At 43.9% G+C, this 27,207-nt stretch overlaps 1 protein-coding gene across 3 annotated transcripts in view; it reads left to right on the plus strand.

Annotated features, from left to right (window-relative positions):
• The window catches only part of CCDC138 (coiled-coil domain containing 138), a 138,497-nt gene that overhangs the window by 90,180 nt on the left and 21,110 nt on the right, over nt 1-27,207 (plus strand). For all 3 annotated transcript variants that reach the window (XM_033949941.1, XM_033949943.1, XM_033949942.1), the window contains one exon: nt 8,509-8,698. In XM_033949941.1, coding sequence (XP_033805832.1) covers nt 8,509-8,698 — 190 coding nt within the window. The remainder of the gene's footprint in view (nt 1-8,508; nt 8,699-27,207) is intronic.

A 27,207-nucleotide genomic window follows, 5' to 3' on the forward strand; every position in this document is an offset into this window, starting at 1 on the left:
CATGTGATCTAAAGTTGGTGAGCTGGAGTGTGCCCGACGTGTAGCTAGATGGAGAAGTAGAGAGAGAAGAAAAAAAGTGAGTATAGAAGAAAGTGAGTATAGAAGAAAGGATAGATAATTTTGTTTTTTTGTTTTTTTTTTATATTTTTTGAATTTAATTTGGAAGATTGAAGGTTGAAAATTGAAGTTGCTGCTCGCCTTCGCCGCGCGCCAAACGGCCGCGTGCCGTTGGCCCCTCCCCTTTTAAGGGGGAGTTTCGGTGGCTGATGTCAGGGGTGGGCGGAGCTAACTCTCGCCGATCCCCTTAGTCTCCTGCCTCTTCTCTCCCCTTCTCAGCTTCGGTTTGCCTTCCTTCCTTCTGCTTTTGTCCTAAATCCTCTGTCTCTCTCCTCTGCTTTCTCCTGCTTGCCTTCTTGTCTTGCAATGTGCTCCGGAGATTGGCCCCTCCCCTTTTAAGGGGGAGTTTCGGTGGCTGATGTCAGGGGTGGGCAGAGCTAACTCTCGCCGATCCCCTTAGTCTCCTGCCTCTTCTCTCCCCTTCTCCTCTCCTCCTTTGTGTCAGCCTTTCCCGCATCTCTTTTGGACCTTTCAGTCAAGATGGTTTTTCTAGTGGCCATAGTATCAGCAAGGCAAATTTTGTAATTACAGTCTCTTTCCTGCAGGGATCCTTTCCTTAGGATTACAGAGTCTGTTTTTTCTCTTTGAACGATACTTTCCTTCCTACTGAAGGTGGTCTCAGCTTTTTACATCATAGTAACATAGTAGATGATGGCAGATAAAGACCCGAATGGTCCATCCAGTCTGCCCAACCTGATTCAATCTAAAATTTTTTTTTTTTTTCTTAGCTATTTCTGGGCAAGAATCCAAAGCTATTCCTTGTACTGTGCTTAAATTCTAACTACTGAAGCCTCTGTCAAAGCTCACTCCAGTCCATCTACAGCAGTGGTCTCAAATTTGCGGCCCACCAGGTACTATTTTTAGGCCCTCGGTATGTTTATCATAATCACAAAAGTAAAATAAAAGTTTCTTGATCATATGTCTCTTTAGCTATAAATTACAATATTATTAAAACTTAGCCGAAAGGAAAGATTCTCCAAGAATCTACAAATCCAAAATATGGCCCTGCAAAGGGTTTGAGTTTGAGACCACTGATCTACACCATCCCAGCCAATTGATTCCCTCCCCAGCCCATCCTCAACCAAACGACCATATATAGACACAGACCGTGCAAGTCTGCCTAGTACTGGCCTTAGTTCTTCACTATTTACCATTATTTTCTGATTCTAGATCCTCTGTGTTTATCCCACGCTTTTTTTTAACTCTGTCACCGTTTTCTTCTCCACCACCTCTCTTGGGAGCGCATTCCAGGCATCCACCACCCTCTCTGTAAAGAAGAATTTCCTTAAATTGTTCTTGAGTTTACCACCCCTCAACCTCAAATTATGTCATCTGGTTTTACCATTTTCCTTTCTCTGGAAAAGATTTTGTTCTACGTTAATACCTTTCAAGTACTTGAATGTCTGAATAATATCTTCCCTGTACCTCCTTTCCTCTAGGGTAGGGGTAGGCAATTCTGGTCGTCGAGAGCCGGAGCCAGGTCAGGTTTTCAGGACATTCACAATGAATATGTATGAGATGCATGCACTGCCTCCTTGAGATGCAAATCTATCTCATGCATATTTATGGTGCATATCCTGAAAACCTGACCTGGCTCCGGCTCTCGAGGACCGGAATTGCCTACCCCTGCTCTAGGGTATACATATTCAGGGCTTCCAGTCTTTCCTCATACATCTTTTGGCACAAACCTCCTATCATTTTCATCGCCCTCCTCTGGACCGCTTCAAGCCTTCTTATGTCCTTCACCAGATACGGTCTCCAAAACTGAACACAATACTCCAAGTGGGGCCTCACCAATGACCTGTACAGGGATATCAACACCTTCTTTTTTCTACTGGTTACGCCACTCTTTATACAGCCCAGCATCCTTCTAGTAGCAGCCACCGCCTTGTCGCACTGTTTTTTCCCCTTTAGATCTTCGGACATTATCACCCCAAGGTCCCTCTCCCCATCTGTGCAAATCAGCTTATCACCTCCCAGTATATACGGTTCCTTCCGTTTATTAATCCATAAATTACTCTGCATTTCTTTACTTTGAATTTTAGTTGCCAGATATTAGACCATTCCTCTAACTTTTGCAGATCCTTATTCATGTTTTCCACTCCCTCCTCAGTGTCTACTTTTTACAGATCTTGGTGTTATCTGCAAAAAGGCAGACCTTTCCTTCTAACCTTTCAGCAATGTCACTCACAAACATATTGAACAGGATCGGCCCCAGCACCAAACCCTGAGGGACTCAACTACTCACCTTTCCTTCATCCGAGCGATTTCCATTAACCACCACCCTCTGGCGTCTGTCCGACAGCCAGTTTCTAATCCAGTTCACCACTTTGGGTCCTAACTTCAGCCCTTCAAGTTTGTTCAAGAGCCTCCTATGCCATAATCGGGTGGGTGGTAAATTAGTACTATCTTTTCCTCTTGTTTCTTTGTTTTTTGTTGTATGAAGAGATGTCTACACACCATCCACCCATCTGTGGCTCACCACCTTCATAGGAACTTACTGTAATGCTAGCACATCTTATCAAACCACCTTTTGAATCTTTGGAACAAGATACTCTAGAGCACCTGATCTGGAAAATGCTGTTCTTGTACAATCTGCCTTTTTGCAGATAACACCAAGATCTGTAAAAAGTAGACACTGAGGAGGGAGTGGAAAACATGAATAAGGATCTGCAAAAGTTAGAGGAATGGTCTAATATCTGGCAACTAAAATTCAATGTAAAGAAATGCAGACTTGATGGCTGTAGCCCTTTTCTGCCGTCATCTTCTATGTTTCTATTCTGGGATGATTGGATTAATTCCGTTTACCCACCAGGACTTTGTAAGAAGCTTCACATTCCATAGACTTAAACTCCACCTCTCTCACCTCAGCACTGGCTAGATATTCTGCTAGAAGAGTCGGTCAGTTATAATCCCTTTATCCATTATCCTCCTTACATCTCATTTGTTTCCTAATAGAGTGGTATTTCACATCTATTTAGAGTTTGTTTGTTGGGGCTGAGATGAAATTCTAAGATAACAATTTTGCTTCCTTTTTCCTAAGCCTCACTTGCTTCCAGCAGAAAAGAAAAATTCTTTCTTAACTGGAGGCATACATTACTTTGCTACTTGCATACCACATAATCCATCAGAAAGTGCTTTGTTGCTTTTATCCAAATAATCCAAGCACTGAAGTGTCCAAGTGCACTCCTTCACCTGGGTTTTTTAACTGAATTTCTAGTAGACTTCATTGAGTGCCCCCTTCCCAGTTCAAATTGGTATGACTCATTTCTGAGCAAAATCAGCTACAGCAAATACTGATCAGCCTTCACCATAGATGTGTAAAGCTACCTCATCATCTGTCCACATATTAATCAGATATTATTTCCTAGACTTGTCTCCTTTTACATATAGAGCTAAATTTTATGTTTCCAAACTGATGGTGTATTCTGGGTTGCCCAACAACTATATTAATTTGCAATCCTCGGTTTTGAAATGACTCATTTGTGTGGCGGCATTTTTCTCTGAAAATTGCTTACCTGTAATGGGGGTTCTTCATAGAAAGCAGGGAAATGTAGCCACAGTATTCTCCCCTCCCCAACCATCTCAATAGTTATATAATTGACTGAAATGGCAGAGGGTAACTAGGAGCATGGAAAAGCTACGCATGTGCTCAAAGCCCCTCTCAAGCTGTCTTGAACTTTAGGAGAGCAGTTGCTTGGGAGCTGTCAGCACTGATTTTACCTATATGACAGCATTTCCCTGCTGTCCATGAAAAACCTCCATTAAATGTAAGCAATTTGCTTTTTGGATATACAGTACTGCACAAAGTTTGAATTGGCCTCTAGGTATGACTGCAAGACTAGCATAATATATCACAAATGCAATATATTAATAACTTTGAACATTTTGCCAGATGAGGGATTAATTTAAAAAAAAAAAAAATCCTGTCAACTCTTAACTCATTGCTCAGTTGCACCTTTTGTGAAGAAAAATCTGACATAAATGTTATACCATGATGTTTTGAGTTTTCCTGGGTAAATACCAGTGGACTCAAGGTTCAAATATATTTATTTTTTAAGTGGATTAAAACTGAATGTGTACATATGCACAATGAAAGAAAGCAGGTGTGAGTGAGGGTGGGGATGAAAGGAATGAGTACATGCATAGAGATGAATCACAATGACATGTAACATTTAGGTTCATCTGAAGTTCATTAGGGCCTGCAGAAGTTGCGTAATGTGCTTGATACTAGTGCCCCCCGACACACCATGGTAGCTGGAAAGATGTCCACTCTCTCCCGCCACCAGGCAACACCCCCCCCCCAGACAGCAGGAGAGATTCCCACTCTCTCCTGCCACCAAGCAACGCACCCCCCCCCCAACAGTGCAATGTTTTCTCCCACCACCACGGACCCTCCCCAATACCCACCATGCCTCTGACCCCCCCCCCCCCATCATCTTACTTTATATGTCTGGCCAGAGGGATGCCTACTCCCTCTGTACAGCAGGCCCACCTCTTGAAAATTGCATGCCTTCCCTGACCTGGATGCACCGGGGAGGGACCTAAGGCTCCGACTGGCCCAGGTTATTTAAGATCTCTCCTATTGGAGGGGCTTTATGGATCTGGGCCAATCAGACCTTAGGCTCCTCCCCAGTGTATCCCAGGATACACCGGGAAGGGGAAAGCCCACCATTTTGAAGAGGTGGGCCTGCTGCAACCAGGGATAGGAAGCTATAGCAGAGAGAATGCTTCCGGGGCTGCCAAAGGCTGTGTGTTTACTTCATTTAATATATTCATAAATGATCTAGAAACAGGGACGAAGTGTGAGATAATAAAATTTGTGGATGACACCAAACTATCTAGTGGAGCTCGGACTAAAGAGGACTGCGAAGAATTGCAAATAGAGAGCTGCACGGAAACGGGGATGACGGGAATCCCGCGGGACCCGCAGGGATCCCGCGGGTTCCCCCTTTGGGTCACGGGGATCCCGTGGGGACGCCCCCTAGGGTCGCGGGGATCCCGTGGGGACGCTCCCTAGGGTCGCGGGGATCCCGTGGGGACGCCTCCGAGGGTCGCGGGGTTCCTGCGGGGTTGGATCGCAGTGCACTCGAGCCGCGAGGGTAGTCTCCTTCTCCTTACCTGCCCTGTCGCAGCACACAGCCGAACGGAAGTCTTCCCAATGTCAGCGCTGACGTCGGAGGGAGGGCTTAAGCAAAGCCCTTCCTTCCTCCGACGTCAGTGCTGACATCAGGAAGACTTCCGGTCGGTTGTGTGCGGCAGGGCAGATAGGAAGAAGGCAATGGCGTACGAAAGAGGGGGGAGGGGGCGGTCCGCCCCGGAGAATGTGCACAGCCGGTCAGGTCCCCTGATCGACCGACAACAGGCCCGGCCGACAAATCTCCCTGCCCTGTAGCCGCGAATATAAATTACCTCTTACAGCAGCTTCACTACTCCAGCTGCTGTAAGAAGGTAATTTAGATTCGCGGCTACAGGACAGGGAGATTTGTCCGACCGGGCCTGTTCTGTTGTCGATCGGGTGCGGTAGCACTAGAAAGGTAAGGGGCAGGGAGGGAGGAAAGGTGGAGTGGAGAAGAAAAGACGCTTAAGGGGGGAGAAGGCCACTGAAAGCACTGGGGAAGACAAAGGGGTGGAGAAGGACGCTGAAAGGACATGGGTAAACGGGAGGGGGGGAAGGATGCTGAAAGCACATGTGGAAGACAGAGGGGGATGAAGGACCCTGAAAGCACTGGGGAAGACAAAGGGGTGGAGAATGCCACTGAAAGGACATGGGGAAAACAGGGGGGGAGAAGGCCGCTGAAAGGACACGGGGAAGACAGAGGGGGGAGAAGGACGCTGAAAGGACATGGGGAAGGCAGAGGGGGGAGAAGGATGCTGCCTGACAGGACATGGGGAAGATGGTGGGGGAGAAGGACACTGAAAGGAAATGGGGAAGAGGGAATGGGGAGAAGACGCTGGCAGGGAAGAAGACAGAGGTGCCAGACTATGGGGGGAGCGGAGGGAAAAAGATGGGTGCCAGACCAATTTGGGAGGGGGGAGAAAGGGAGAGGCACAATAACAGAGCAAATGCAAGACACAGAGAGAAGAGAGGCAGTGGATGGAAGGAATTGAATGAGAACATGAAGAAAGCAGAAACCAGGCAACAAAGGTAGGAAAAAAAATTTTTTTTTTTTGCTTAAGGATAAAGTAGTATTTAGTTGTGTTGATAAAAATTTATAAACATTAGAGGCTCTGGTAGAAACACGTTTACAAAGTATGTATTCTTCCCAATTAATATTTCCAAATTAATAAAGTATTTTTGCTTATTTTTAAATGGGTTTCTACCAGAGCCTTTAATTCAGTAGCATAATTAAATGAAATAACTATTTCTGTAGTTTATAGGGACGGGCGGGGACGTAGGGGATTCCTCGCGGGGACGTAGCGGATTCCTCGCGGGGACGGGTGGTGACGGAGGGATTCCTCGCGGGGACGGGTGGGAGTCCTCATGGGGACGGGTGGGATTTCTGTCCCCGCGCAACTCTCTAATTGCAAAGGGACTTGAACAAACTAGGGGAATGGGCGACGAGATGGCAAATGAAGTTCAATGTTGAGAAATGTAAAGTATTACATGTGGGAAGCAAAAACCCGAGGTACAACTATACGATGGGAGGGATGTTATTGAATGAGAGGGGTAATGGGGGTAATGGTAGACATTACAATGAAGCCGACGGCACAGTGTGCAGCGGCCGCTAAGAGAGCAAATAGAATGCTAGGATAATCAAGAAGGGTATTACAACCAGAACGAAAGAAGTTATCCTGCCGTTGTATCGGGTGATGGTGCGTCCGCATCTGGAGTACTGCGTCCAATATTGGTCGCCGTACCTTAAGAATGATATAGCCTTCCTCGAGAGGGTTCAGAGGAGAGCGACACGTCTGATAAAAGGGATGGAAAACCTTTCATACGCTGAGAGATTGGAGAAACTGGGACTCTTTTCCCTGGAGAAGAGGAGACTTAAAGGGGATATGATAGAGACTTACAAGATCATAAAGGGCATAGAGAGAGTAGAGAGGGACAGATTCTTCAAACTTTCAAAAAATAAAAACAAGAGGGCATTAAGAAAAGTTGAAATGGGACAGATTCAAAACGAATGGTAGGAAGTTCTTCTTTACCCAACGTGTGGTGGACACCTGGAATGCGCTTCCAGAGGACGTAATAGGGCAGAGTACGGTACTGGGGTTTAAGAAAGGATTGGACAATTTCCTGCTGGAAAAGATAGAGGGGTATAGATAGAGGATTACTGCACAGGTCCTAGACCTATTGGGCCACCGCGTGAGCGGACTGCTGGGCACGATGGACCTCGGGTCTGACCCAGCGGAGGCATTGCTTTGCTTATGTTCATTCACACTGACCATGGCTTAAAGTATGCAGGACTTCAGTGTTGAAAACAAAAAGTGCCAGATCCCGATGAGGGAGGGAAAGGGGAAGAAGAAGCTGGACCCTCTGTGGGAAGAAAGGGGAAGGGCAAAGAAAGAGAGGAGATGGTGCACATAGATGGGGAGAGGAATGGGAAGGGCAGAGAGAGGGAGAAGATGGTGCATGTGGATTGTAGATGAGGGGAAGATATGGAAAAGTAGACATTGAGAGAGAAAAAAATGAAAGAAAGTTGTATATTAAGAGTTAATGCCAAAGATGAATGTAATGTAGAAAGTGAAAGAGAAAAAAACAGCAAATGGATAAGTAGGTCCTGGAAACAATTAAGAGCAATAACAGAATGAAGTGCAGCCAGACAACAAAGGTAGGAAAAATGATTGTATTTTCAATTCAGTGATTGAAATATGTCAGTTTTGAGAATTTATATCTTCTGTCTATATTTTGCACTGTTCAGGAAGAAATGCATTTCTCTCTATATCTCTGGTGGTGTATTACATGCAGAGTCTGGCATCATGGGTTTCAGTTTTGTATATTAGAACTTTTAGTTTGTGGTTCTATATTTGCATAGGGTTCAATGTGTGACCAAAGTCAGATGTTCTGGGAGGAATAAATGTTGAGAAGCACCATAGGCATCATGGCCCCAAGTAGGAAGATATGTCAGTTTTCCTTCAACCCTTTTGGACCCCAAACATCCCCCGATTAAAAATTAACGAAGACCACTTGTTTATAAGGAGAGATCTCTCCAGCTCCTCCTGGTGTGTCCTGTGTTTAAATCAACATTTGCTGTCTGGCAGTGCTATAGCTAGGAATGAATAGTTCATGGGTAGAAAAATTGAGATGGACCTCCTATAACACCCTTGCTGTAAGGTAATGGACCATGGGAGTGGAGGAGGTGGTCACTTATAGAATTGCTAGTTTTTTGTTTTAGAGGCATTTGTCTGTTGTACTGTATATATATTAATGATATATCTGTAACACAGCAAACAGCTATGACAACTACCATGCGGAGACTGGGTGAAGAAATATTCAAAGGAACAATTATTAGAGGAAATCAAAGTGGTCTTGAACCAGTAACAGAAAGTAAACCTAAGTCTGCAGCTTTCTTCAAGAACCCAGTTTTGCACATAAGATTTGTATCCACCTTGATAGTCGTCAAAACAATAACACAAGGTAAGGTTTTGACATATTTTAAGAACATAAGAAGCGCCATCTCCGGAACAGACCCTAGGTCCATCAAATCCGGCGATCCGCACACGCGGAGGCCCCGCCAGTTGTACCCTGGCATAGTTTTGGTCCCCATATCGCTCCAAGCTTCTCGTAAAGAGAAGTGCATCTAGCCTACCCCTACCCATGTCACTTCATGCCACTCATAAGGAGATGTACATCTAACTTACCCTTAAATCCTAGTATAACTTTTCTCAATGTTAGAAACATATTGCCCATGAACTAAATTATAGGTCTCTAGCCTGCTACTAGGAAAGGGACTTGATATACTGCCTTTCTGTGGTTATCAAAGCGGTTTACATATTGTATATAGGTACTTATTTTGTACCTGTGGCAATGGAGAGTTAGGTGACTTGCCTAAAGTCACAAGGAGCTGCAATGGGAATTGAACCCAGTTCTCCAGGTTGTCAGGCCGCTGCAGTAGCCATTGGGCTTTTCCACCCCCCCCCTACTATTGCACTTTATTGATTCTGGATTCTAAGAGCAAATATGACTGTCATTTGAAAGTTTCAGACCAGCAATAAGCATAATTAACTTACATTTTTTTCTCCATTGGCGTGTTTGAGGTTAATACTTTGGGTGTAACTGAAGCTATTTGTGAACAGGTATTTGCGAACAAGAAGTTATGTCAGAATGAGGGCTTGGGGCTGGAGTGAGTAGCGCATAGGAGTATATGCTCGCTGCCGGCAAAGAATAGAAGGACTTAAGAGGTGCCATGGAGGAGGAAGTGTAGTTGAGAATCCTCCCCCCCCCCCATTGCTAGGGGATGGGGGGATAGATACCAAGAGTCTTCAGCTGGCAGGGCTTGGGGTTCCCCTACCAGCCACATTGCCGTTGTGTTGCTGATAGGTTGTACCCCTGCTAAGATGACACTTGATTCACTGTGCCCTCCTCCTTACTACTAAGTTCCCAAGTTTATTGGTTTATGATATACCGTTTTGTCTAAGAGTGGCTAAACGGTTTACAATAAGTTTCATAAAATATAATTTAAAATAAACATGAAATTAAAAATGTTGTAGAATAAGATTAAAAAGAGAGAGAGAGAGAGAAGGAGGTTATAAGACAGCGCACATGAATAATAGGGAAGAACACCAGGGAGTTAAATTACATTGAGATGAAGATAAAATAAAAGCGGGGGAGGGGGTCGCTTCTTAGGAAGTGTTGGTGGTTCTCTACCAAAATATTTATGCATATCAGGAGAAGAATAAAGGTTTCATGTGTTGGTGTCCTTGAAGAGAAATGTCTTAATTTTGGATTGGAATTTGTCTATAGATGATTCTAATTTAATATGTAAGGGGAGGAAGTTCCAAAGTGAAGGAGTGGTAACTGAGAAAATAGCCTTTCAAGTAGTGTCATAGAATAATTCACAGACTGATGGCATTACTAATAGGTGATGATTGTTGAATCGGAGTGTTCAAACGGAGGGGTATGGGATGAAATGTTTGTCAATGAAAGCTGGGATATGTGTGTGTTTAGTTTTGTAGGTGAGGAGGAATATTTTAAATGTGATGCGGTGTGTAATGTGTAGCCAATGAGTATCATGGAGGAGGGGGGTGACATAGCTTACCTTCAAGGAGGATACAATCATTAATGATCTACTTCCCCACGCTATAAAATCATCCTTTATGTCGCAGGAATAAAAGAGGGGGAGGAGTTGCTATTATATTGCAAGAGGATTTTAACTTTAAAGTGTTGGATTCAATATTTAAAAATGGCTTAGAAGTCCTATCTTGTACTTTGAACAGAAAGTATTTACAAGACTCTCTCAATAAAGGGTATGGAAAACTTCTCATATGCTGATAGATTGAAAAAGCTGGGGCTATTCTCCCTGGAAAAGCGGAGACTTAGAGGAGACATGATATAAACCTTCAAAATCCTGAAGGGCATAGAAAAGGTAGACAGGGACAGATTCTTCACAATGTGGGGAACCACAAGTACAAGGGGGCACTCGGAGAAATTAAAAGGGGGCAGGTTTAGAACAAACGCTAGGAAGTTCTTTTTTACCCAGAGGGTGGTGGACACATGGAACGTGCTTCCGGAGGCCGTGATAGGCCAAAACACGTGACAGGGCTTCAAAGAAGGTTTGGATAGGGTCCTAGAGGATAAGGGGATTGAGGGGTACAGATAGGAGTTGAGCTAGGTTATAGGAATAGTCAGGGACCACTACACAGGTGATAGGCCTGAGGGGCTGCCGCGGGAGCGGACCACTGGGCGGGATGGACCTCTGTTCTGACCCAGCGGAGGCAATTCTTATGTTCTTAATTGTATACTTTGTTATATACCACCTGGTCACTGGTCTTCGGCCAAGGAGTCTTTCTATGATTTTATATTTAATAATTAATTCTCTTGTCACCTCTCATAGTCTTATTATTAGGGAACATTAATCTCCATCTGGAATTGGAGAATAACCAGGTGGTGAATGATTTTAAGGCTTTTTTTGGCTTCTTTAGATTATTTACCACAATTCTCCAAATCTCATATAGGAGGTCATCATTTAGATTTAGTCTCGCTTGCCTCCAAATCTGAAATCACAGTAAAAATCTATCTGAAGGATGGCAGGTGGCAATCTACACCGTGGTTAGACCATTTCATTTATTATTTTAACTTGAATTAGGCTAAAAATGTTATTTCAAAGCCTAAATTGACAAAACAAGAATTTTCGATTAGAAAAAGAATATAAGCAACTGAATTTTGGAAACATGTACATCTAACTCCAATCGGTAATGTCAATGAATTTCCATCAGAATGGAAAATTGCATCAAACTCCATCTTAGATGAAATTGTCCCCAAACATACCATAAAAAGACGCTTAGACGATGGAAACAAATGGTATGATGTTGAATTATTAGAAATGAATTGAAGAGTGAGACAATTTGAAAGAAAATGGTTAAAATCTAAATTAATTGCAGATAAAGAAATATGGCGAAAGGAGGTAGGAAATTAAAAATAAAAGAGAAATGGAAGGCCTACTATTCAATTCAGGTTGGCATTACTAACATTAACACCAAAAAATTGTTTAACTTGGTCAATAAGGTGTTTGATATGACAAAAAAAATTCAGGTTTCTCAAATGCCATTACCGACTTCAAACAACTTGGCAACATTCTTTAGTTCTAAAATCACAGGCCTACGAACCTCATGCCCACCAAGCCTAGGAAGTATTAAAAAAAAAAATTATTCGGAGAAGGCACAAGATGAAGTTTCAGTAGACCTAACATGGTCCATTTTTGACAACCCAGATTGGACAAATTTCTCCAAATTATTTTCCAGATACTTTAAATCCTACTGTATGTTGAATTCTTGCCCTGCTAATCTTATGTCTTGCACACCTCCGGAATTTAAAATGAAAGTGTTAGAATGGATTATCGACTCTTTAGATAAAAGCATTTTTCTGCAAGAAGAGGGTAATATAATTATTACACCTATTATTAAAAACAATAAGGAATCAATTTCTTTACCTTAAAACTATAGACCGATAGCGTCAATCCCTTTCTTTTATAAAGATCATGGAGGGGATGGTGCAAATTCAACTAACAAAATATCTAGAATACCATTCTTTGCTACACAATTCTCAAACATGTTTTAGATCCCACTATAATATTGAGATGGTATTAGCTACGTTATTAGATTATTTGAGCAGCCTTCTAAGCAAGGGTAGCAATGCGCTGGTTCTTCAGTTTGATTTGAGTAGTGCTTTCGATTTAGTAGACCACTGCAAACTGTTGGAACTTTTGGATTCTTTAGGAATCCATGGTAAAGTACTCTCATGGTTTAAAGGATTCCTTGAATCAAGTCTTTATCAGGTTAAATTTAATGATACACTCTCAACTATTTGGAAAAATCCGTGTGGAGTCCCACAGGGCTCCCCACTTTCTCCTACGCTTTTTAATGTGTATCTTCTTTCACTAGGCCATTGGATGAGCATCCTGGGTCTGAGGTTCAGTTATTCTGCTGATATCACAATAGTCATCCCATGCTGTGAAACGCCATCCAACAATACCCAACTTATTGAGTCTGTACTAAACACGATGGAATCCTGAATGTAGGAATTCAAACTGAAATTAAATCAGGAAAAAACAAAATTCTTCCTTGTGTCATCACAAAAATTAAGAACAATTCAATATCATACATAAGTCCTACAATTAAAATTCTGGGAGTTCTTGATCAGTGCTTGACCATGAAAAATCAGTTTGACACAGTGGTTCAAAAGGGATACTATACCTTATGGAAACTATGTACCATCAGATCCTATTTTGATGCTGCTGCTTTCACAATTCTAGTTCAGATACTACTTTTGAATCTACTGGACTATTGTATTATTGTATACCTGATGAGTACTAAGAAAAATTTGGCTAGATTGACCTTGGTTCAGAATACAGCAGTAAGAATGATTTATGGTCTGAGGGAGTATGACCACGTAACCCCCCTATTACCCTGAGCTGCATTGGCTTCCGGTCAAGGCCCAGGTGATCTTTAAGTTAGGATGCTTATATTATAAAGTTGCCTTCGGTGTCGCCCCCATTATACCTTGCCGACAGATTTGTTATTGTAGTGCATAAGAATAGTAGAAAATCTCATGCCTTATTTACGTTCCCGTCAGCCAAGGGCTGTAAAAGTAAGAAACATTGTGGGCATTGTCTTTCCTACCAAGCAGCTTACAAAGATGACAAAGATTTTCATTTATTATTAATTAGATCCATGTCTTATGAACATTTTAGAAAACTGTTGAAAACCTTTCTTTTCTCTAAATTTCCAACCAATTAGACTTTCTGTATATTACATCATTCCTGTATTTCCTCATAGCATAATCTTTTGTTAACCGCATTGAACTCATGGCTATGCAGTCTAGAAATCTGCACTCTTCTCCATTCTTAACCTGTACTTAAGTTGCTGTCCAAATGTATTCCTCTGTGAATGTTTGCTTGTAACCTATTCTGAACTACTGGGAGGACGGGATAGAAAACGAATTAATTAAATAAATAAATGTTATGAGTTTTACAGCTGTGTTTTGTAAAGTTTGGAGTCAACGGATTTGTTTCTGTGTAATTCCTTTGCTGTCAGGATGTAAAAAGACATCCATGATTAAAAAAAAGAAACAGACATCTTATACCCTCATAACGGCAAGTAACTTGAGATAGTGTTATGTTATTCTGTGTCAGAACACCATGTAGGCATCACATTTGTAAAAAATAAAATAAAATTGAACAAATCATTCAAAGGACACAGAGATAGAACAAAAATATAATAAAATATACACTATTAGGATAACAATTAAAGCGAGATCAAGAAATAAAGTCAAAAAGGAAACTGAGCCAAGAAACAGACAGGGTAATGTTTTGAAAACCGACCAATCATTAAATAGAGATTGGTGACACATTAGAAGCATGGATTTTCAAGGTCAAGAATCCAGTTCTTTAGATGCATCTTCAGTTTGTTGTAATAAAATGGTTAGCTTATAACATGCTACCAGCCTGTATGGCTTTTTCCTATCTATGTCTAATGAAGCTTTTTGAAAGTTTTCATTGTACTAATATGTAAGAAGGTGAATAGAAGCAGCTTAACGGAGAAGAGGGCAGAATTGGAATAGGCAAGGGTAATTATTAATATAAAGCATCAATACTATTGGAATTTCAATTAAAACAGTAGATGCAGAACTCCTTGTTTGAAATTTGGCAGTTCTACAGTAGGTGGCACTGTGATTAAATATTACAAAATCTGGAAGATATTGAAGTGAAACTTTGAAGTCTGACTAGGTTTGTCACAGTCCCTCGTAGGGTTTTCTGGGATAAATCTACTTATTATTTTTGAAATGTGTTCTAGCAGATACATTTTATTATTAGGGTTTTGCCTCATATTTACTGGGGGATCAGCTTTACTACTGTTTTGGGGAAGATTAAAAACAATGGGATCAGTTTATTTAAAGCTAGTTATCTGAGTGGCTATCCTAACTTGTCTGAATAGCTATCCAGGTAGCGGTCCTGATTATTGGCATTATCCCAGGACAAGCAGGCAGCTATTCTTGACTGATGGGTGACGGCACCGACGGAGCCCCGGTACGGACACTTTTAGAGTGATTGCACTCTAAGAACTTGGAAAGTTCTGGTAAGCCGCACCGCGCACGCGCGAGTGCCTTCCCGCCCGACAGAGGCGCGCGGTCCCCAGTTTTCTTGTTTCTGCGGAGCCAAGAAGACGCACGTTTCAACGGCTGTTGAACTTTTTCTATTTTTCGCCTTCCCGCTCGCGTAAACTTCTTGGGAAATATTGTTTCCCTCTTTTTATTTATTTATTTTCTTTAAAAAAAAAAACAAAACCGAATTTTGGTTTTCTTCTTATTTTTTCGTTTTGCCCGGCGGGGCCTGCTGCCACCATCGAGGCCTCGGCCTTCGATTTGGCAGAAGCCGTGTTTACGTTCATGCCCCCCCAACCCGGCTTTAAAAAGTGCCAGCGGTGCGCGAGGCCTATTTCTAACTCTGACCCGCACAACTGGTGTTTGCAGTGCCTCGGACCTGACCATCGGGCATCCACCTGCACACGCTGTGCCACTCTTCAAAAAAGAACCCTAAAAAACCGTCAAATTCAGCAACGGTTATTGTTCGGTACCGACATGTCGGACACGGCGGCACCGGTCCCTACTTCGATCCCGACGCAGTCGGCACCCGTCTCATCGACGCCGCGCGATACCGCGTCGGCGCCGCACCAGTCAGGTAAGCCGGCTAAGAAGCCTTCCCCGCTGGAGCGTCCTCCGGTCAAAGTAGCAGAGAGCCCAATCCTGCCGACCGTGAGGCGCCCACGGAAGTGCTCCGCACCGATAGAGGTAAGCCCCTCGACATCGGGTTCCTCTTCGGAGTGTAGAGCGGTACCGGTGCCTACTTTAGACGAGCGCATTGCTGCCGTCTTACAAGTGCAATTGGAAACTCAGCTAAAACAAATCCTTCCTGCACTCCTGGTACCGAACCTTCCGGTACCGGTCCGGTCTGAGCCATCGGTGCCGATAGTTGCACAGCCTATGCTCTCGGCTTCCTCTTTGTCGGCACCGACACAGTCTACTTCCATGCCAGTCCTGGCACCAGAGTCGACTGCTCAGCATCAGGCTGTTCAGACTGCGGCACCGGTGCAACGGCAATCTCCCGGTACCGTCTCTATGAGATCAGGAAAATCGGTACGCAAGTCCCGACATCTTGATCCCTCCACTCCAGATTCTCGACACAGTTTTCAAATTCGAGATCCTGATCTGTGGGGTGATTCAGAGGACCCTATGCTCTCTGAAGGGGAATGTTCATCTGGTGATGAGGATCCTTCTACTTTAGATCCATCTTCTAGACCAGATGTATCTTCATTCTCATCCTTTTTAAAAGAGATGTGTGACTCTCTCTCTATCCCCTTGGAGGCTGAGTCGAAAAAATCCAAAGCTTTTCTTGAAGCACTGGATTTTGACCAACCTCCAAAGGAATATCTCAAGCTACCCCTCCATGATATCTTGAGAGAGACCTTTTACAAGAATTTGGAGACACCCTTGACTATTCCTGGAGCACCTCGCAAATTGGACTCCTTATACAAAGTCATCCCAATTCCTGGGTTTGATAAACCACAGCTCCCACATGAGTCCCTCTTGGTTGAATCCACTCTAAAAAAATCCACGGGAGCTAGTGTGTACGCCTCAGTCCCTCCTGGCAGAGAGGGAAAGGCCATGGACAAATTTGGCAAACGGCTATACCAAAATGCCATGTTAGCCAACAGGTCAGGGAATTATGCATTCCACTTCTCCTTTTATCTTAAACATCTAATTCAAGATCTCACTACTTTTGAGAAGTACCTCCCTGACCGTAAAAAATCTGCTTTTCGCCGCACTACTTCATCACTGTTGCAGCTCAGGAAGTTCATGGTCAGGTCGATCTATGACACCTTTGAGCTGACCTCTCGGGCTACAGCTATGTCGGTGGCTATGCGTCGACTGGCGTGGCTCAGAGTGTCAGAACTAGATGTCAATCATCAAGATCGACTGGCTAATACACTGTGCCTAGGGGATGAGCTGTTTGGAGAATCCATGGACTCCACCACTCAAAAGTTGTCGGCACATGAAACTAGGTGGGATACTCTCCTCAAAACTAAAAAGAAAACCCCACCTTCCAGGCCTTTTCGCCAACAGTCGGCCTACCAACGTCGATTTGTTGCTCGCCCTTTGCCACAAGCCCAGCAACAACCCAGACGTCAGCGACAACAACAGAGGCCAGCTGCTAGACCAGCACAGCAGCAACAACAGGTGAAGCCTCCCCCTTCACAAAAATCCACTCAACCCTTTTGACTTTGTTCTCCAGGACATAGCCAGTCTCCATCCTGCTACCCATCTTCCACAGCCTATAGGAGGACGCCTTACTGTCTTCATCAGCCGTTGGGAATCCATCACCTCGGACCAGTGGGTCCTCAACATCATCCGCCACGGCTACTCTCTCAACTTTCACACTCTTCCGGGCCAAAGTGTTCCAAAAGAGTCTGCTTTGAACTCTCCTCAGTCCTCCCTCCTTCTTCAGGAAGTTCAATCCCTCCTCCTTCTGAACGCCATAGAGGAAGTTCCTCTAGATCAAAAGGGGCAGGGATTCTATTCACGTTATTTCCTAGTCCCCAAAAAAACAGGAGATCTCAGACCTATTCTAGATCTTCGGGACCTCAACAAATGCTTGGTCAAAGAGAAATTCAAAATGTTGTCTCTGGCCACTCTTTACCCCCTTCTCAATCAAGGCGACTGGCTATGCTCCCTCGATCTCAAAGAAGCATACACTCACATACCGATCGATCTAGCATCCAGAAAGTATCTCAGCTTCATGATCAATCGTTGTCACTACCAGTACAAGGTTCTGCCCTTCGGTCTTGCCTCCTCTCCAAGAGTGTTCACCAAATGCCTGATTGTGGTAGCTGCTTTTCTTCGTACTCACCACCTTCAGGTGTTTCCTTATCTGGACGATTGGTTGATCAAGGCCGATGCGCCTCAGACAGTTCTCACGGCCACCAACCAGACCATTCTATTTCTCCGTTTGCTGGGATTCGAGATCAATCTACCCAAATCTCATCTCATTCCCTCTCAGAATCTTCAATTCATTGGAGCAGTTCTAGACACAGTCCTAATGAGAGCGTTCCTACCCTCCAACCGTCTTCTCATGCTTCAATTTCTATGTCAACAGGTACTTCTGCAGACGTCCATCTCTGCCAAGCGCATGATGGTTCTCTTGGGTCACATGGCGTCTACAGTTCATGTCACCCCTTTTGCACGTCTTCACCTACGCATCCCTCAATGGACCCTAGCCAACCAGTGGTCCCAAGCGATGGATCCCTGCTCACGACACATATCTGTAACATCATCTCTTCGTCAGTCTCTACAATGGTGGTTGATATCCTCAAATCTATCCAGAGGTCTTCTGTTCCATCTACCTCCTCATCAACTGGTAATTACTACCGACGCCTCCCCTTATGCCTGGGGGGCTCATTTGAACGAGTTCCAAACTCAGGGTCTTTGGACACCCCAGGAAAAGAAACATCAAATCAATTTCCTGGAACTCAGAGCGATGTTTTATGCCCTCAAGGCCTTCCAACATCTCCTCTTTCCTCAAGTTCTCTTGCTGTGCACAGACAATCAGGTGGCGATGTACTACATCAACAAGCAAGGTGGGACGGGCTCTCGCCTCTTGTGTCAGGAAGCCCAGAAGATCTGGACTTGGGCCATAAATCACCATCTATTCCTGAAGGCTATCTACATTCAGGGAAAACAGAATTGTTTGGCGGACAAACTCAGCAGAGTTCTCCAACCTCACGAGTGGTCACTCGATCCTCTCACTCTGCAGTCCATCTTCACTCAGTGGGGCACTCCTCAGATAGACCTCTTTGCAGCCCCTCTCAATCACCAGCTGCCCCTCTTCTGCTCCAGACTCTACACCCCTCACCGTCTGGCAGCGGATGCATTTCTCCTCGACTGGTCCAATCTGTTTCTATATGCTTTCCCTCCTCTGCCTCTCATTCTGAGAACCTTGTTCAAGCTCAAGAGGGAACGAGCCACCATGATTCTGATTGCTCCAAGGTGGCCCAGGCAACATTGGTTCTCCCTTCTACTACAACTCAGTTCCAGGGAGCCCTTTCTTCTTCCTCTGTTTCCTTCTCTGCTTACACAACAGCAGGGGACCCTTCTACATCCCAACCTCCAGTCTCTACACCTGACAGCTTGGTATCTCTCGGGCTGACTTCTCATGATACACTTTTATCTCAGCCTGTTCGTTCCATTCTGGATGCCTCCAGGAAACCTGCCACTCTGCAATGTTACCATCAGAAGTGGACACGTTTCTCTTCCTGGTGCTTCCTCCGTCAACATAATCCCACTTCCCTTGCAGTGGAAACTTTATTGGATTATCTCCTTTCTTTGTCTGACTCTGGCCTCAAGTCTTCGTCTGTCAGAGTCCACTTAAGTGCTATTGCGGCATTTCATGAGCCAGTCCATGGAAAGCTCCTCTCAGCTCATCCCCTGGTGTCCAGGTTCATGCGGGGTCTTTTCAATGTGAAACCACCTCTTAAAACACCTCCTGTTATCTGGGATCTTAATGTGGTTCTTTCCGTCTTAATGAAGCCTCCATTTGAACCTTTGGCTACTGCCACTTTCAAGTTTCTCACTTGGAAGGTACTTTTCCTCATCGCCCTCACCTCTGCCAGGAGGGTCAGTGAGCTACATGCACTAGTTGCAGATCCACCTTTTACGGTCTTTCATCACGACAAGGTGGTTCTGCGTACTCATCCAAAGTTTCTCCCTAAGGTTGTCTCTGAATTCCATCTCAACCAATCCATTGTTCTGCCTGTCTTCTTTCCGAAACCTCACTCTCATTCTGGAGAACAGGCTCTGCATACTTTGGACTGTAAGAGGGCTCTTGCTTACTATCTTGAGCGCACAAAACCCCACAGATCAGCTCCTCAGCTATTTCTGTCTTTTGATCCGAATAAATTAGGACGACCTGTTTCTAAACATACGTTGTCTAATTGGCTGGCAGCGTGCATTTCTTTCTGTTATGCTCAGACCGGACTGACACTGGAAGGTTCGGTAACAGCCCATAAAGTCCGAGCTATGGCAGCGTCTGTTGCTTTCCTCCGGTCCACGCCCATTGAGGAAATCTGCAAGGCTGCCACTTGGTCCTCAGTTCATACTTTTACATCTCATTATTGTCTGGACGCTTTTTCCAGACGGGATGGACACTTCGGCCAATCTGTTTTGCAAAATTTGTTTTCCTAATGGCCAACCTTCCCTCCATCCCTCTTTTTGTTAGCTTGGAGGTCACCCATCAGTCAAGAATAGCTGCCTGCTTGTCCTGGGATAAAGCACAGTTACTTACCGTAACAGGTGTTATCCAGGGACAGCAGGCAGATATTCTTGCGTCCCACCCACCTCCCCGGGTTGGCTTCTTAGCTGGCTTATCATAACTGGGGACCGCGCGCCTCTGTCGGGCGGGAAGGCACTCGCGCGTGCGCGGTGCGGCTTACCAGAACTTTCCAAGTTCTTAGAGTGCAATCACTCTAAAAGTGTCCGTACCGGGGCTCCGTCGGTGCCGTCACCCATCAGTCAAGAATATCTGCCTGCTGTCCCTGGATAACACCTGTTACGGTAAGTAACTGTGCTGTACAGTATCTAGGTAGCTTCTGGTGACCCCCAAATACCTGAATATTCAGCTCTGGTATCCAGATAAAGCCTGGTCCTGAATATCCAGATATAGAAAAAACCTACCCAAAAACTAAATGCTGATTGCTGACTGCTGAAGGTTTAGTATTATCCTCAATGATTTTGATGGCATTTTATAGTTTGTAAAATAACCTTTCTAGTGCAATGTGTGAACGCTAGGGTTATCCATCTGAACTCACAAGTTGTTTGCAGAAGGATGTAACACATCTTTCAACTCCACCTCCTTCCCAGTGGTGCTAGCTCCTGTCCCCTCAGTTTTTCCTTCTGCATTCAAACTGAGAAGGTGTCTTTCTGATCTGTTCTGCAGGTTTTATAATTTTCGTCTTTTTTTTGTTTGTTTGTTTGTTTGTTTTTTTGCAACCAAAGTTTGAGGCTTAGGAACTCTGCCTGGGAGAGGATGCAGACTCGCTGGTCAGAAGTCTGCTGCTAGCAGGATTAACCCTCGTGGATACCTGTGTAGCCATTCTGCTTTATTTTTGGAGCTCGGATCCATTCCCTGTGTAGTTAGCTCACATCTCTGATTCATCAGGAGCTTGAGCACAGGCTGTTTGGCTCTGTTCTGGTTTGCTGGGACTTAATCGAGGGCTGGCTTCTTGGTCTTCCCCTCCCCCCCCCCCATCGCGGCACAAGGATTTGAGGGGGTTGAGCCTAGGTCCGTTATTTCCACATTTTCTGGAGAAAACTTGAGGCAAAAGTCTTCTCCAGTTTTCCAGTTGCAGTTCTGAGATGAAGCACGCAGGCACCACATAGCACAGTGAGTAAGGCTATTTTGCAGCCTATGAGAAAAATTGTGGGGGTTCTGAATTCAGAGGTTGTGAAGGCTCCTCGAGTCAGGGATAGGGTCCTCATCTCTAGAAAGCCCTTTATGATTTTTTTTTTAATTTTATTTTTAAAATTGTTCTCCTTCAGGCCATTTTTTTATTATTATTATTTATTTATCATTTTTCAATAATATATCAAGTATCCACTTGTACAGAAAGATAAAGTTAGACAGGAAATAAATTTACAGATCAAATTATAATCTAGTAACCCAAATTATCATAACTTTAACTCAAGTCCTCAAAATGGGTCCAAAATGTAGAATTAGCGAAAATAACAAAGAAATAAAGATAAAAAGTAAAGAATTATATTGGCTGAAACAGGATGTCAAACAATCAATTTTAAGAGTGCTTCATATTCCTCCCTCTATTTCAGTCGAGCCGCTGACAAGAAGTTTGTCAGCTGGCTAGGATCAAAGAAAACATATTTTTGCTTTTGATACACTATCACACATTTGCATGGGTGACGAAGAAAATAAGTCTCCCCAAGAGCTATAACACCTGGCTTTAACAAGAGAAATTTGCGTCAACGTTTTTGTGTGTCTCGTGACAGGTCTGGATACATTTGTATTTTATACCCTAGAAAATCTTTTTGTTTATTTTTAAAGAAAAGTCTTAATAGCCAGTTTTTATCTGGTGCTAAGGCAACTGTAAGAAGAAGTGTTGCCGGCTTTGCTAGTTCTCTATCTGAAAGTTCCAACAATGTAGAAACATTAAGCAATTGTTATCTCCGTCCTTTGACTTTTCTTCCCTTTTAATGGGTAGATAATACACTTGGGTGAATGGCGGCAATAGTTCTTCATTAATTTCCAACAGTTCGATCATGTAGCATTTCAACATATCTCTCGGAGTTACTGCAGCAATACTTGGAAAGTTAATTAATCTAAGGTTATTGCTACGAGAGAAATTTTCTAAATTCTCTAATTTTCTTCTTAAGTTAGTATTGTCACTCACCAGTGTTTCTGTGATCTGTTTGGATACTTTCATTTCTTGGGAATAATTTAATATTTAATTTTTCAAATCCTGTAAATCAGGTGTGCCCACATTTTTTGGGCTTGTGAGCTACTTTTAAAATGACCAAGTCAAAATGATCTACCAACAATAAAATTTTAAAAAAACACAAAGCACACTAGTACGCAGAGAAAATGTTAATTATTTATATTCTGGGTTTTTTCAGATGACTTTATGCAATGTCACTTCAGTAACAACCATACAAAAATAGACAAATATACCCCCTCCCTTTTTACTAAACTGCAATAGCAGTTTTTAGTGCAGGGAGCTGTGCTGAATGCCCTGCGCTGCTCTCGATACCCTGTGCTAAAAACCACTATTGTGGTTTTGTAAAAGGGGGCCATAGTGCAAAATATAGACAGCAGATATAAATTCTCAAAATGGACACATTTTGATCACTAAATTGAAAATAAAATCATTTTTCCTACCTTTGTTTTTCTGGACATTATTCAAATCTTGTTGGGCCCAGGCTCTGGTTGTCTTCTAATAACTTGCTTGCCAGGGTCTCCTTCTTTCTTCTTTCTCCTTGCTAACCATCCATCTTCTATCTCTGTCCTCCCCTTTCATTTCCCTTCCCTCCCCTGGAAGTCTGGCATCTTTCCTTTTTTTCATCTCCATCCACAGATCCACCTTTCTCAACTACCCTTTCATTGAGCATCTCTCCCTCCTTCCCCACCACCCCAGGGTCCACCATCTCTCCCTTTCTTTTTCCAACTACCCTCCTATCAAGTATCTCTTTCCCCCCCTCCCCCCACACCATCCCTTGTGTCCAACTTCTCTCCCTTTCTGTTCCTTCCCTCCCTAAATCCACCATCTCTCATCCACTCCTCTGTTGTTAGACCCATTATTTCTTCCCCCCCAAAGTCTGGCATATTCACGTCTCTTTGAACCCCCTTCCCTTCCTCCGTGTATTTCTACATCAGGGCCCCAAAGGCTTGCACCCCACCCCTTGAAGGCCTGCCTGTCCTCCTGAAGGTCTGCACCTTTCAAAGGCCAGCACATTCCCCCCTGAAGGCCTACTCCTGCCCTCCCCCCCACCCGGAAGACCTGCATGTTCCTCCCTGCCCTCCCACATCCTTTGACCTAATTCCTGAAGGGAGCAGCCTGCAGAGAGGATTGCTGGTACTTTAGCAATCTTTGCAGGTTGCTATAGGCCTCAGGAGCTGTCTTCCCTCTGCCCCAATCCTGCCTCTTACTCAGAGGAGGGGGCAGGACCACGGCAGAGGGAAGACAGCTTCTGAGGCCAATGGCAACCTGCAAGAATTGCTAAAAGGCCAACAGGGCCAAACCCAAACTTTCCGTGGAGAGCAACGAGGGCAAGCTGTCCTGTGCTGACTACATCAACGTGTCCCTGGCCAGCGGCTCCACGACCTGCACCCCTCCCGATTGCTATCTAAACCCGACTCCCTTCCCTGCTCCTTCAAGCATGTCCACTGCCAGAAGGATGAGAGCGTGTTATGCCCCTCTGCTGCCTGCTCTGCGCCGAGGACTCCTCTTCTCCTCCACCAGCAGCGGCAGCCTGGGAGGGCCTGGAGAGCGGCGGGGACTGAATGAGCTGACTTTTGATTGGCCAGCGTTCTTCAAGAGATGGGCTAGTCAGGAGGGGGAAAAAAACCAGAAGGGAACCCAGCTCTGCGATCGACTGGGGTTGTCTGAGTGATCGACCAGTCGATTGCGATCGACGTATTGGGCACCCCTGCTGTAGATCAACTTTTATTTTTGATGCCAAGATCACTGCCCGGCAGCCATCTTGGATTTCCCAGTATTATTTCTAAAGCCTCTATCTGCCTCAAAGCCCATTGATTTTGCTTAAAATTGACAAGGATGTACTACGCAGGCCTTTCTACCCATAAATCATGCCAGGGTTGCACTAGATAGTCAGCTGAGAAGCATCCATGTTCCATGTGCTACGATGTACACAAGGAGGGGTCAGCTTCCTCTGAGTCCTGTCCGCAGGAGGCTTGTTTTCTGGGAAAGAGGTCCTTTCCAGAGTTCTCCAAAAGTGAGTTGGCAAAATGAAGGTGTGTCAGCACCAGGGAGCAGGGATCTTTTGGGCCGCCAGTGCAGGGCTTTTCCCTGGATTTCATGAGCCTGATGTGGAATGCCTATTTAAATTGTTGGGGCCCTCCAGCATCTGCTACAGGCGCGTTTGTGGTTGTACATTTGGGGATGTTTCCTCGTTCCTTGACCAGAAACAGACTCCAGCATAGGACCAGATTATCCAGTCGGAGAATGAAGTTCCCCCACACTCTCCAAAGTATGAGTGCCCTTCCTACATCCCCCCAGCCCGCATACTTGTAGAAAAGTTTACTGATGCAAGCAGCACCTTCAGCCCCCTGCTCACACTGGCCTTGTCTACCCTCTGATGTCATGTTCTGGTCCCATGGCTAGGAAGTGACATCAGAAGGGAGCCAAAGCTGGCTGATCAGGGGGTGGAAGATGCGCCAGCAAATCATAGAAGAGGTATGCGAAGGGCAGAGAGGAGACGAGGCACCTGAGGAGGGTGGGCAGAATTAGGAGAGGCATCAGATTAATTCTATCATGGTTCATCACAGAGAGGATGATTCATCATGGCCATGTTGAAACATTCCATGATGAATCCTCCCATTCTGGGTAGTTACTTCACCCGAGGAGATTTATAGGATGGTCCACTCTTCATACCTTTACCAAAATTTATAGAGTGGATGTGGCAGCTAGGAAAGCCTTCATGTTGTAGGCAGGCTCAGAAGACCTCCCCTAGATTTATAGGACTGCTTTGGTATGTCCCTAGGGTTCAAGACTACTAGACACGTTGCACGAGAAAGAAAGATTAGATTCTTACCTTAATAATCATTCTTGTAGATGTGTTTAGTAGTCCTGAAGCTCTGCCCTGCGGGTGGGCGTCGCCTGCTTTCTGTCTCATTAAGAATATATGCCTGGATTGGAGAATTTCTCTGTGTCTCAGCTACGATGTGTTTGGGGTTTTTTTTTTTTAAAAAAAAAAAGAGAAAGTACAGCTGTTTCTGCTTGATAGCAGGACATGTGAGTAGCTACAAGCCTCATAATGATATTTGTTATAGTTATTACAGAGCAGAACAGAAATGTATGGTCAGGGAGTTTTCCTGTTCCCCTCCTTCTTTTTATGTTACCTATTACAGTGTTTCTTGATTGATTAGGTACAAACTGAGGGCAGGAGTTAGCTTACTGGGAAGGAGGTGGAGTTGAAAGATGTGCGATATCTTTATGCAAACAGCTTGCGGGTTCAGATAGATAACACTAGCATTCAGGACTACTAAACACATATACAAGAAAGAAGATTATTGAGATAAGAACCTAATCTTTCTTCCTTCTAACAAAAAATAAAAATAGCATTGCAATTGACATTTTCTATTTTAATTAACAGAATGTTTAGTATTTGCATTGAGTCATAAACACACATAAAATTATATCCAATCATACAAAGAGTGATTCGTTTTATAGTCTTGCTAGTTCAAAGGAGCACAAATATGGACCTTCAGGGCTACAAAAAGACCTGGCTTTCCATTAAACCACGTTTTGGCTAGGTATACAATGTGGAGTAGAAGACCAATTAATGCACCAAAAAAACCCCAAAGACAAAAATCTACCCCAGATCAAACTATCTCATCTGCCCACAAACGATTCACAACAACCAAACAGAATACACACAGATAACATGTGCCTACATGAACATCAGAACCCTAGGCCCAAAGACGGAACAAATAAGACTGGCTAGAAACGGAAAATCTAGGATGCCTCTTCTGTTATCCACAGGTCATTGTCGGATGTTAACCAGGTTTTTGTGAGGAAGTCTCTCTGCCGGGCTACAAAATACAGGTGGTCTACAGAGACAAAAAACGAGGAGGAGGGCTAGCTATCGTAGCCAAAAACATCCTGAACATAAGCATACTAGACAAACATCCACCCTCCACATGGACCTACTAGTCTGCCAACTCTCAAGTGACAAACTAAAGTGAACCATGATCGGTCTTCTCTGCTACATAACACCAGGGAAATGGAACACAGCAAAACCTGAATTTGAAGAATTTATATTCCGTAACTCCCTAACATCTGCTTACAACCTGCTTCTAGGAGATCTAAACCTGCATCTCGAGGACAAAACCTCCAAACAAATAAAAAACCTTATTTTTCCTAGAAGCCCTCTTCTACAAAATCCTAGATCCCCAAACCACACAATAAAAGGGACATCAACTCGACATAGCAGCCTTCATGTCACAGCAACCCACTGAATCGGACATTCACACCTCAGACGGAATCTGGACATGTTCCCGCTACATATACACTTTAAATATTAACTGGGTACAGGGAAAATCCAAACCAAAAAAACCACAGCATAACCTATGAAACACATCAAAAGATAGACCTCACCAAATTCTGGAACAAAGTAGACACCCTGATCCCAGAAGGTAACCCCAAAGAGTTCATAACCCACTGGAGCACACTAAGCAATACCATCTTAGACAATAAGATGCAATTCCAAACAAACAAAAAAAAAGAATCTATAGGTGCTCAGATAAATGGTTCGATAATGAACTACTCCAACTCAAAAAGACAAAGCAAACGACTCGAAAGAATGAAGAAAAACAATTAAGAACACACAAAAAGAGCCTGGAGAAAACTAAAACAATACAAGAATAAACTAAAAGAAAAGCATTCTACACAAACCAGATAGGCTTAGAAATCCAAGATACTCAGAGAGAGTCCAATAACATCACATAACAATAGATTTCTCATCATGACGGGAGTTGCCATACAGCTTATTTGGAAAAATTGGGACAGGTTAAACTATAGTTTTTGGTGAGAATCTTTGTGCCAAACTACAATTGGGACACTGTAAGAAATTCAAAGCAATTTGGGACCCATTAACAAAATTTTGTAAAGATTATTAGTTTTGCCTGTTGATTA

Source organism: Geotrypetes seraphini, chromosome 6 (genome assembly GCF_902459505.1).
Source record: "Geotrypetes seraphini chromosome 6, aGeoSer1.1, whole genome shotgun sequence".
In the NCBI taxonomy this organism is placed as follows: domain Eukaryota; kingdom Metazoa; phylum Chordata; class Amphibia; order Gymnophiona; family Dermophiidae; genus Geotrypetes; species Geotrypetes seraphini.